The sequence below is a fragment of the Haliotis asinina genome, chromosome 5 (assembly GCF_037392515.1).
Source record: "Haliotis asinina isolate JCU_RB_2024 chromosome 5, JCU_Hal_asi_v2, whole genome shotgun sequence".
NCBI classification, from domain to species: domain Eukaryota; kingdom Metazoa; phylum Mollusca; class Gastropoda; order Lepetellida; family Haliotidae; genus Haliotis; species Haliotis asinina.
The window spans coordinates 39,620,596-39,633,574 of record NC_090284.1 but is presented as its reverse complement, the minus strand read 5'-3'; the positions used below and the strand labels follow the sequence as shown (position 1 = coordinate 39,633,574).

The following is a 12,979-nucleotide window of genomic DNA, read 5'->3' as shown; positions in this document are numbered from 1 at the left end:
GGGAACGAGCCAAGTTACTGTGTGCGGTGGAGCATGACGAGGCACACGCTAATTAGTACAAATGGTAAAGAAAGCAAGCGAGTGACCTATCCCTGTTGTAGAGTATCCCTGCTATGATCAAAACAAGTAAAAAAAATTCACGATGTGGTAAGTATAACTGTTTTATCTTTTTTGAGTAGAAGTCGGTGAGTTAAAACTGAAGCATAAAACTTTATGGGTGATAACTTCTTCTGTAATTTCGATGTAGATTCTCACACCGTCATCATGCAAAATTAAGGCCATGTGATCCGTACAGTTGTAGCTTATGTTTCGTTTCAGTGTCGTAAGGTATTTCATATTACTAAACATTTGAACATATTTTCTAAATCCATACTTAAACCGAGCATTCAAATTAGAAATTCAATATTCGCTAAGTGCCCTGTCGGATATCAGATGAGAAGTGTTTTACTTATCGCAAAAATATACTAGAGTTTTAAACTACATGTATTCATTTGTCAAGTGTCACCATGGCTGCGAACCTGCACGGTTGGCTGCTTAGAGACCTTGACACATTCTGTGTGTACACAGATTGACCCGGTTTCAAAAAACGCGGGACATATTGTCACCCGTTTTCCCGAAGTCATGGCTGACGAGACAAAGACAGCAAAAAGTGCTACTATGAAGCTGTATCAGTGTCCGATGTACAGATCGTTCAGATGTATATGGCTCATACACGGTAAGTAACTGTATGGACGGGTGGGTGTACGGACACACACGGGTATCCGAAGTGACAGTCGGGAGGAGGGCATTATCAGCTGGGATGAAATCGGTCGATTGTCATGAGCACGACTGGTCAACGGTACGCGGGTCTCTAGCTTTCACACGAAGATAGTATGCTGTCCATTTCTACTACAGACCTAGGGGCGAATTCGGGATTTCAGGATTTTGTAGATGTCAGTTGTGTGACGAGCGTACGCTTTAACCACTAGGCTAGCACACCGCACCCCGTTGTGTTCAGCTTATTTTCAACAATTTCAGTCAGCATTATTTTGTTTCATGAACGTCGAATCGTCTGTTTGTTTCGTTTTTTAACGCCGCACCACGCCGCTGTATAGAAACGATATGGCGTCGGTCTGTAAATATTCAAGTTTAGTGATTGATACAACCACGAGGACCGACCTGCAAACTTTGGACACGATGACATACGTCGGCCACGTCACGGAGCCTGACCACCCGGCCTCGTTCCCGGTTCATCAAACATATAGGATACTGAAGGTCAAGACTAAATCGGGCCTTCATGGGTGTTTAAGAAAAGCTACTGAAGTAAAATCTGTTTTGTGTAGTTTTCATTGACGAGTGATGTCCGTAGAGCTTTCAAGCCGTCGCCACACACTTTTAGTTAAAGCCATTAACGGTTACGCTATAAAATTTATATATTTCAGTTTTAGGATAACAGTCCGAGACGATCATTATTATGTTAGAGTGTCTTGAATCTGTTTTGAGTAAGCAGAAATACTAGCGATATCTAACTTTAGAGCGGATACTAACAATAAACTATGCCTATTTTGCTCGTAAATTGCAGAGCTTGAGGCTGTGGACGATTTCGAAATTGTGAAGCTGGACTCCATTAAGGGGAAAGACAGCGCAGAATACCAGGAATATAAACGATCCGTCCATCCCCACGGTACCATCCCCGCCCTACAGGTAGAGGGTGAGGGTGTGATCATCGAGTCAGGGGCAATATGTCTGTACCTGGCAGACCGTTACGACAAATTGGCCCCTCCCATCGCCCAGCGTCTGGAGTACTATGAGTGAGTAGACTGCATGTGTATATACAACTCAAAAGATGTTAAACAAGCTCTTTCATACTACTACAGTTGATTGCCTGTCGCCATACGCAGCAACATTCCAGTTATATGGCGGAGGTCTGTAAACAATCGAGTCTGTGCCAGACTATACAGTGATCAAGAGCATGAACACGTATTTACGCATTTGGGATACGATGACATGGCCAGCGAGCCAGACCACCCGATACCGTTAGTCCTAGTCGACTCTAAATTTCGACGAGCAATTTAACCACACGACAATGCAAAGGAACCTCAATTGAACCTTACTGGTAAAACAATGTGTAATGGGTACAAGATGCATTGAAAAGTGATCATTGATGCAGGCCTCGTTTTGGATTAGAGACGGATTCGCCTGTCCTACAGGTCTTGCGTTCTTTGTCGCCTCCGAAGGGACGGTCCCAGTCTAAATTGCGTTTCACTTTTTTCTCTCTTTTCCAGTTGGGCACTGTATGCTATCGCGACAATAGACGAGGCAATGGAGCTGTTGTATTGGCAGTGGGCAGTTAAGCCGGAGAAGCCGAATCCGCAGGGAGTAGACAAGATGGTGGCAAAGATGGACACCTGCATGAAGCGGCTCACGAAGGCCCTAGAAGGAAGACAGTACATCTGTGGCAACACGTAGGTTCAGAGAAATAGAAATAAATATCACGAGCTGTGATGCTCTGTACATGTTAGGATTTGGTATACAAAATGCCATTATGAAAATTACTCTCGGAGACAGTTTCACAAGCAACAGACAGCTACACCAAATAAGGGGGTTTGGTTTTCAGCAACTGAAATTCCTAGAAAACTAGAACTAGTTAGAGCTTTACACATGTTCTCCATTTCAGACACACCACCAAATCTGATTACACCACATGCGAGAAAAATGAGTGGTATAAGAGGTAATTTTACGTAACTTCCTAAAGGAAGACTTGGTGACAATCACGTTTAAAGTATCAAACTGGAATGGCCCTACTCTGTTGAACCGATCGAGCTTGATGCATAAAACTATTTAAATCTATTCAGGTTGACAGCTGCCGACTGCATCTTGGGGTACAGCATGTGGGCAGCGTCAGACTCTATGTTCAACGAGGGATCTCTGGTGGAAGATTACCCTGAGGTTAAAAACTATGTCAGTCGACTGTCGAGCAGGCCCGCCTTCAAGAAGGCCGTCAGTGCCCAGTTTGAGTAGGTTGTCATACTAATAACATGGAAAGACGAGTCTTTCTTTAGGAATTCGAAACTGGCAAACGTGTGGTCGAGAGCGCGAGCACTATCCAGTGTCAGATGTCAATCATGTATCCTGAAATGGCTCTACAATGTTTAACATGAGTCTTCTGAGTCCTGGTTCGGATCGTAGCAAATTTGATTTGAATATATGCAAAGCTTTGGAACTGGGATAGTTTTGAGCTTTAAACATTTGGGAGTTTCAAACAAACGTGGTTCCTGATATGGATTTGACACGCGATTCTTGCATTTTATAGGATTAGCACAGGTTTTCTGCTGAAAATCTGTAAATTTCTTTACTTGTTATACATTCTGAAGTTTATCAAATAAAATATAAACAGTTTCAAATAGTTTATCACAAGTAGAACTGAGTTATTTTTGTTGTCATTTGTTGTTTAACGCCGCGTGCACGCAGCAATATTCCAGCGATATGACGTGGTTTTGTAAATAATCGAGTCTGGACAAGACAATGTAGTTATCCAACAGCATGGACATCCATCTAGCCTATACTGGGATACGATGACGTGTGTCCACCACGTCAGCGAGTCTGACCACGAGATCCATTGCACTGGATAGTCCGTTTGACTCAAAAGCGTCCGATGAATTGCAGAGTATCTCGAAAACTAAGAAATAAGAACATACTCAATGAAACGCTGATCATTATCAGAACATCATACCAACTCTGTGAATCTTTTGCAGAATATTTGTCCGTAAGATAAAAAAACGTTGTTTAACAAACTATCATTAAAATATTGATACAGTTCATTATTTGTTACGAGGGAAGAGTGCAGGGAAAGGGACAGCCAGGTGTGCGAGAAAGGATAGGGACGGCACAGCACAGGTTAATGAATAAACAACTCTCGGCAGGTGCTTATCGAACACCTGGGTGAATTAGTAGTCTTCCACGTGTATACAATCATGGTTATTTGGCACACTGATAAACGCTGATGGTGCAAACACACTGAATGCATTGAATTTGCTTATTAATGTGTGTTGAAGAATAGGCATTTTAAAGTCGCGCGAGGATGTTGGTAACTCAAAGTCTGTTACTCTGTTCATGAACTCGCTAACATGCACAGTATGTAATGAAATATTTATAAATGTCTCGTCCAAATTTCCCGATGATAATTTCATGATATTTGGTCAGAGGCTTGCGCAATACATTTTATCCCTAAAACGTAAATTATGTGTAAGATACTGTATTTATCAGAGCTCCAGATAAGGCGTGTATTTGCGTATTTTACTCAATAAAAATCACAATCAGTACCCAGCAAGGATAAGAATCTATGTGTAAAAGTATTCAATTCTTTTTACTAGTGGGAGTATACAAACTGCTAGTTACTCCTCATGAAAATGCAATTACTCATACACAAACAGATATGGGAGTAACTATCCAGTTCCTTGGAAAATTATCTGAAGCTCTATATACGAAAACACACTCGGCTCAAGAGCTCTGTGTACCGTTCCGTGAGTGAAACACTTACGTTCGGCTCTTAAGAATGAAAACATATTGAGCGATTCTGATTGGATTTAAACAGCTCATACCGGAAATGAAAAGGTCTGAGGACCCTCCGAACTTCAGATTTATCCCATGTTGTGAGCATAATTGTGAACATATCCAAAGTGACGCATATCTTAAGTGTTTCGATATTAATGTATCTCGTACATCGGTATGTGCCACGTTTTGAAGCTGATCATGACCCTGAGAAGGGAAACAACTGAACAATATATTGTTGTCAAGAAATTGTTGCCAGAAAACTTATTTTTGTAGGTTTGATGTTTATCTGTGAGTTCTTTTCACCAACAACCCAAAGTACCCTTCGATCAACCAAACCTAATACAGATATGTTGTAAATGTATAATTCACTTTGAAAGGTATGATTGTTTTTCTCAATAAGCCGAATACCATAGTTGTCACTGAAACATTTGATACGACATGCAGGAAGAAATCGAATCCGCAAGACTGTTTCTGTGATGGAAGAATGTATGTCAGCGTTTTAGTTGGATTTTCAGGGTTACTTCTGGGCCCTGTTCCTCAAAGCGAGGTAACGCTACTCTCCGCATCCTCGATATCTCCAGGGTATACGTTCCGAAAAGTCTCCACTATACCCTGGATGCATCTACGGCTCAGCCCGATAAATTTATTACCTCCCTTGGCTGGCTTGTTATCCAATCAGGTGCCTACGCTGGGAATTTGAGCGAACCAATCACAACTCATTTTCGCTTTTTAAATTCTCTAACCGATTAAACTTGGCAAACAAACCATGCGTAGGTTCTCTGAAAGTATTAGATGGATTTCTTGCATATGTTTTAAAAAAGGTTTCGGACCCACAAAGTTGCATGTATGATTTCCCCAAATTGTGTGTCGCACGGCGAGCAAACCTTCGCAGTTGCAACTGCTACCTTTGTTGACACTGACAAATTCGGTTATAACGGCGACCACTCTGATTGGCTACTGTGAGAAAGCGGAGTCAGCAAAGGGAGGTAATAAAATTATCGGGCCAACCCGTAGATATCGAGCATGTACTCTCCGGTGACCGTAACTTAACTCTGCCACAGACGTGGGGCAGTCGTAGCGCTACTCTCCCGTGGTCGTAACTGTAACTTTGCCACAGGCGTAGGACAGTCGTAGAGCTACGATCGCCTTGAGGAACGGGGCCTTGGTCCTGCAGACAGCACAGGCTTTTAAGGACCGGGATCCATCATATGATCGCCTTTGGTGTCCAATCTTTTTCTACAAATAATTCATCAATGCACTTTGCCCCCTTGCTCATTTCAGTGAATTCTAGCGATAAAGCACTTTGATTCGTGGATATTTTCATGTCAAGAATATTTTTTCAAATAGTGATGTCAGACAATACCATAATTCAGACTTGTGAAGGAAGTCTGACAATATGGTTTCACGTCAGTTTCTGCAATACCAATATTCAATATGTGTCTCTAACAGTGTATGAATGTGGGAATCGAACAACTTCACTGCAAATAATAACACCCCTTAAACCAAATGTCTTTCACTTGACAGAACCACCAGCAAAGTGTTTTGGGTTGTGTATAGCAGTTTCCGAATAAACAACTGAAACACAATCCAATATTCATATACAAGTTGTTTTGTTTTTAATGCAACAGTCAGCAACATAAGGACATTCTGAAAATAGTGTGGAATAGTGAGTGAGTACGGTTTTATTCTGTTTCTAGCACTATTCCAGCAAATAGGCTCATACATTGTACCTGTGAGGGGAATCCAACCCAGGTCTTCAGTGTGTAACCTTTAGGCTTCCCCTGCCGAGGTCTGGAATAGACAAACCTGTGACTGACAAACACAATTAAGATACCATCATGTGCATAAACCAAATGTTGATCACATCCATCCAAATTTTGATCTCGGCATCACAGCCCACAGTCCAAATCAGGACAAGCATGGTTTGCTGAAGATAAAAAGAAAAGAAACAAAGGTTTTTGATTTGATGTTTGTAATATCATTCCATTCAGCATAACACATACACATACACATTTTTACATACAAAACTCTCGCAACAATCAATATGTATAATTCTGAAAATCAGTAGCAAGTATCAATGATAAATATAGGACTTGAACTTGCACACTGTGCAATAGTATAGTAATCAGCAGTCAAAGTCAGCACTTCAGGGGTAGAAGACTTCTCAGATCTGAATATACATCCAGTACAAATCAACAAGTACATTTTATTGGAACCATGATCAAACTTAACACTAGGACTGATATAACTTAACACGCACAACTCAAATTGACTTGAGCTACATTGCCCACCTTCAGGCCAGTGAACAGGGCAGATATAAGGTACTCCCGAGTGATTATGATCCCCTACACTTACTAAGTAAAAGAACTGATGACTGCAAAATCAGAAAGTGTTTTTTATGACTTGAATTCGCAAAGAAACTGATAATCATACATATTTCTGGACTAGCTGAGTTGACAGACTTACTCCAGTAAGTAATGTTGCAACCTTATCTCAATAACCTGCAGGCAGACAAGTTTAGTCGCATTGGCAACATCCTAGCCATTAGTTTCCGAGAGTCAACTAGGGCATCAGGGCAGTACACAGTGATGCAGCAGACTGCAGCCATCAAATACCCATGTCAGTAGACTTCTTATACCAGCATTATCAACAACAGATTATTTGCTATTGGCATTTCCATAGAGCCTCATTGTAAGCCTTTATTATCAAAATGGGCGAGATATTCTTGACAGATTACCTAACTTATTAGGAATCAATATTTCTGTGAGAAAGAAGTGCTCTATGAAAGTAACACAGAAAGGGTCGTATAATTTTACAAATAAAATATTTAAAATTCTTGTAGCAACTGGTTCAGTGAACATCATTTAAACAATATGAAGTTGGTCAGGCTGCTTTAGAGAGTTTAAGGTTACAGTTCTTAAGAGCATTTTAGGTATACTGCAGCATGACACAGTAAAGTCATGGTTATAAACCTTTGCTCCTTAATGATGGCTATGGTGCTGACAGATATGGATAACTATCAATTAATATCTTGGATTTTAACACTATCACTAGATCCTACAAAGGGACACAACTCTACAAGGCAGCTAGACCTAACGGCTGACCACTGTCTGAGCAATATTCCAGCTATATGGCAGCAGTTTATATTTGAGTCTGGACAGACAATCCAGTGATCAACAGCATGAACCCTGATCTACACCCGTCAGATACACCTGATCCTGTTAATTGCCTCTTTTGACAAGAATGGGTTACTGAAGACCAATTCTTATCCAGCCAACAACAAAAATGAAATAAGGATTGATCAGAAAATGTGTCAGCTGCAAACAGAATCATCTGCCCTGCCAACTGAACCAGCATTTTATCATGACACATAACAAAGTGAGCCTGATGGGTCCTCAGTAGCACCAACAAACAAGATACAGTTAACATGGATTGTGACATCCATGCAAAGGACATGATGGCTCCATGTCACCACTCACAAGCAGAAATATACAAAGTCTCACAGCTAGCACTTAAATGTGCCATATATGCCAATATCCATCTCAGATACACAGTTCAGCTCAGTATGATAATAGCTCACTGCCAATATTGAGATCATTCATTTAACTTGTCTACACTGTCTAATGTGTTCTCTCAAAAACTCTGACGTTTTCACAAAAACACAATGTCAAATGTCAGATTGAGATAATGCCTACAGTTTTTGAAGATAATGTTGAGAGATAGGAAGCACAAATGCCCTATAAAATCCTCCAAAGAAGTGCGATATGATCTAGTGCAAGATGTTATACACAAATCACCTCTAAAATACTGACGTATTCAAAAATGACACTGAGGACTACATGTGAGGAGGAACATGAATACCCTGCAAAAGACATATGAAAAACATGTTACTTTGCGTCGCATCTTCATCAGCTTCAGAGAAGTCAATTGATTTTAAACAAGAAAAAAAGATCTACCTTTGGTCGAGTGAGTTTTAGCTTTACAACGCTTTTTATCAATATTCCAGCAACATCACAGCTTGGGACACAAGAAGTGGTCATCACACTTAGTGTCTATGTGGGAAATCAAACTCAGGCCTTCAGCATGATGAGTGAACACTTTAACCACTAGGTTGCCCTGCCACTGCTTGAGAATCCTTCTAGTAAGTAAGGATCTGTATAAACAGTTCACAAAGTGATTGTCCAGTGTACTAAATTCAATCTGCAATGTGTTCAGTTTCAGATTTACATGAATAAAGCCTTAAGATCTAAACTGGTGGTCCTCCTTCCTCCCTTCAGATAATCCTTCAATACTGAGAGAACTATCACAACAAGCAAATATATATATATATGTATGTATTCATGCAAGGAAATAGGTGAATATCAAAACAATGTGTTGAATGTTTCTCTGGACAGTAGACGAGAAACACAGAAAAGCACAGGTGGCTATTTCCTGAATAAATTCTCAGAATTAACATGCAATAAAGACCAATGCTAGGGAATGTTTGTAATGTACACCTTTGACAATTACTTAAGCGTACGCCAATTCATCATGGTTTATCATGGTAATATCTCACTTTGTGTTACAAAAGGCTTCTTACTATTAATAAGATTTCAGAGTTCTCAGTCACAACATCACATCTGAGAGAAAACACTATTTGGAAAACAGTCTGTGGGCAACATGAAAGTTTTAAGAATGCCATTTCAGTGAGGCCTGTGATGATGAGAAGTCCAGTCACCAGTTTTCCAATTGAGATGCCAACCCTAACTTTCGTTTCAAACGGCAATCACAGAGCAAGCTGCACTGCCATTTGGAACAGTATTTCAGTATCATGCTGTCAGTTTGATGTGAGGCAGTAGGCAATACCTTGGACAATTACAAATTGAAACCCATGAACAATGTCATGGTGCTCGTAAGTGAAGGATGGTACTAACAGCAACACTGCGATTAATACCCACAATCAGAATTCTGGCAGAACTTGACACACATTAGAACTGTCTGTTAAATGCTAGAGCATGAACTGTTTCGTACAGGGATTATGGACTCGCTGTCACACTACATGTAATCAGATTAAACAGTTTCTTTCATTACAGTTTTTACAGAAATCACGTAATCCGGCAATCTTATTCCCCTTACAAAATTGTAATGGCATTTCATAATAATATTTGTCCATCTGAAATTAACTGATCTGATCTGAAATTAATCTGATGTAAACTTAACTATTCGTTGTGAACTTGTTTTCAACTGGCAACGCGTACCAAGAGCAAATTTGAGCAAGACTGTTTTAAATAGTATGTCAATCACAAGGGTTCGAATCACTGTTAGGCCAATAACAATTATAAAAGCACCAAAACTAGACATTTGCAATCATATATTGTTTTAAAATGTTATGTTTAATATATATTTGTAATTTTCAGTAAAGATTTTAGAAAATTCTACTGCTACACTCATTACATACATTGTAATTAGTGTAGCAATAGAATTTTCTAACATTTATTTCTTCACCAATTTCATTCAAATCTGAAATATGTGTAAATAATAATATATAAAAACAATATATGATTACAAAAGCTTCAATTTTAGTTTTAAAAATCAGGGTCCACATAGTGATAGAAACTCGTGATGAAAACAGTTCAACTCAATATCGTCTTTCCCTTTACAGTTCACAGAAAACTTAGTTCTGCTGCCACGTACACCCAACAACGTACCCAAGTTCTTTGTGACTTGCACACCCTCACTATCGCCAACTGAAGTTTACACCACATTGTCAACTTATCCGCAAACAGACATATATATCTGACAACACCAGCAACTTACCACTGAAACTGTACACTGTACATACTATTAAGAATTGATAACCCACCTTATGGCCGACATCTCTACCAACACAACAGAAAGAAAATAATTCCTACAAACCTTAGAGCATTTTCAAATTATACAAATGTAGCAGATTAAAACACATTACTACACATTCAGATTGTGCATTCTGAATATAATGCACAACTTCAGAAGATAATAACGTTCTTCTCACAAATTCCACTTTGCCAAGACATGCTGTTTAAGGACATAAGATAAGGATTGTTCAGGATCACTTTGAACACTCAACACTAAAAAAGGAACATGCCATATGATTATTTTTCAGCATTTTCTAATATTTTTATTTTTATTTTTCTCCTAAAATCTGAAAATATTAGCCCATTTGATGCAGTTTTTGCGAAAGTGTACTCAAAAATAAAAACTAAGGCTTTTTATCAGCGCCAATATTTCACAATGTTAGGACTGCTATCTAACGTGTTCATGGCAAATCTAGTGAGAAAAAAGTCAGTTGCTTATATCAAGTACAAAATAGCTGTATTGAGCCTTGCTTCACATATTTTGAAGCAATATTTGTTCAAGAAATACATAATTTTTTACCTGGCAGAAAAATTCTTTTTCATTTACAGCCTATCCAGAGAGCATTCTTTGTAAACTTGAGACAATGTAATTCAGTAAACTCACTTTGCGAAACGTACTTACAATATATCACAGATTTCTAAGAGATAGGAAGAGTACAATAAAAATGTACAAAAAGGCAATGAGTACAAGTTGCATTACTTAAACTTGCAATTCGCTGTCATGTTTGGTGTTAAACCATTTCCTGCACTTATCTCTGTCTCAGGCACACTCCTTGTAGTTCCCACCCCTGCATCAACCATCCTTCTTTCCCCCATGATCTAGCTCCGACATATGTAAGTGGTGGCTTGTAAATAACTAAAATAAATGTGCTGAAGAACATATCACATCAGTTTGTTGACAGACAACACTTGGTTCTTTGGAAGATACATTGTGTCCCATTGGCTGAAATTGGTTATGGCTGTCACAACATTCTCCATGAACACAGACACTATGATACCAAATATAACTTTTAAATTAAGGAAGTTTTGTTTAGCTTTCTTTATCTGCAACTTTGTGTATCCACCAGAGGTGCCAACTCTAAATTCATGCAGTTAGACATTTACCAACAGATTAGAAACTCTTCAATACCATTATATATAGCAATCCTTATACAATTGAAACCACTTCACAGTACTCAGCAGAAGTGTTTGTAAATGTTAAGCCAATGAAATAAACACTGCGTGGAATCTGTCGGTACAACCTACTCAACGTCTGGATTACTTTCTTGTGTATACAATTTGAGAAATTCTGTAAATAAAGCGTTCCATTCATCTTATTATTATTTATAGTCAAAGATGATCTTAGCCCTCCAGTAAGTAAGACTTCAGTATCTTTGCTATATTTTGAAAAAAGATTGTAACAAATTTTTATTTGTCTGAATGGCTAAATCAACATGTATTTTTCAGGTTGATTCCAGTAAATATGGGAGGGTTGGCACCTGAGAGCAATGTCTTAATCGAGGTGACCTAAGTGTGGTAGTAGTGTCTGGATAAACAGGTTCATTGTACATAACTGTCAAAAAATTGGAAGAGTTTTGCTGTATGTATTTCATACACTGCCAGTGAATGTGTAGGCAAGGCCATAAACACAATGCAATTTTTGTATGTGGAAACCTAAAATTTCTCCAAACTTAATAACTTACCAACTATATTGCAGACTAGCAGAACTTACGATATCTAAGTTGAAAATGGCACAAGTACAAACCTGTTAAATCGCCACTGAAAACACTGACTGTTATGGCTATCTCTAAGAATTGTGTATTCTAAAGCAAAATACACTGTATATATTGTTGAGAACACATTTCATTGACAAAGAATTGTGACATCTATTGCCCATATACAAAAGTCTCAACAGAAAACAACCCCCTGACATCCTCAAGTCATTGTGGTTGTGATATCACGGGATATCATAGTATAAAGTTTGTAAAGTATGCATCAATACTTTGTCAAAATAGTGAAACCCATACGAGATCTTGTCATGGCAGAGGTTTCACAAGTTAAAGCTTACAAATGGATCATCCCCATGCATGGATTATCCTACTGTCACAGGTTAGAGCACAGATAGGGATGGATGTGTCTTGGCAAGCACTTACATTTACTATCAGGAATGAAAAGCTTAACATTCTTAGCAAGATCTGCCAACTTTTTCACTTGCAGCATTCATTCAAAATAATTATAGAGCCCTATGCACCCTTTTAGGCAAATTAACTGGAAGAGACAAAAATGTCAGCATTTAACTACTCCAGATTCTGTAATTAACTTGTAAGTCTTAATTCTGTTAAAATGGTTTAACAGGAAATGTTTCCAATATAAAATTCAAGGATACATTCTTACATCACAGAAGAATTATCTTAAACCATAAAGTAACTTACACTAACTCATTAACCTTGAATTTAAATCATCACATTTCAAAATGAGAACACGCTATCTTATTGTTAAATTTCCCCTGCATAATGTCTTACATACATACATAATACAAAGACACATTGTGACCAAAGTAAATTTCAATTTTTTTATAATAGGGAACTGGAGGA

The 12,979-nt window shown here is 38.6% G+C and overlaps 1 protein-coding gene across 1 annotated transcript; it reads left to right on the top strand.

Annotated features, from left to right (window-relative positions):
• Positions 1–552: 552 nt before the first annotated feature.
• LOC137283850 (glutathione S-transferase GstA-like) lies at positions 553–3,406 on the top strand. Its single transcript, XM_067815530.1, has 4 exons — positions 553–715; positions 1,562–1,790; positions 2,265–2,444; positions 2,835–3,406. Exons 1-4 carry the CDS (start codon positions 622–624, stop codon positions 2,998–3,000), a joined length of 669 nt encoding a protein of 222 aa, XP_067671631.1. The 5' UTR covers positions 553–621; the 3' UTR covers positions 3,001–3,406.
• Positions 3,407–12,979: the final 9,573 nt, after the last annotated feature.

Bases quoted from the DNA above. Each gene is read 5' to 3' on its own strand.
- LOC137283850 (XM_067815530.1), top strand. From the start codon at position 622: ATGGCTGACGAGACAAAGACAGCAAAAAGTGCTACTATGAAGCTGTAT. The intron at 716-1,561 runs GTAAGTAACTGT...CGTAAATTGCAG, and splicing joins ATGTATATGGCTCATACACG to AGCTTGAGGCTGTGGACGAT. The intron at 2,445-2,834 runs GTAGGTTCAGAG...AAATCTATTCAG, and splicing joins CAGTACATCTGTGGCAACAC to GTTGACAGCTGCCGACTGCA.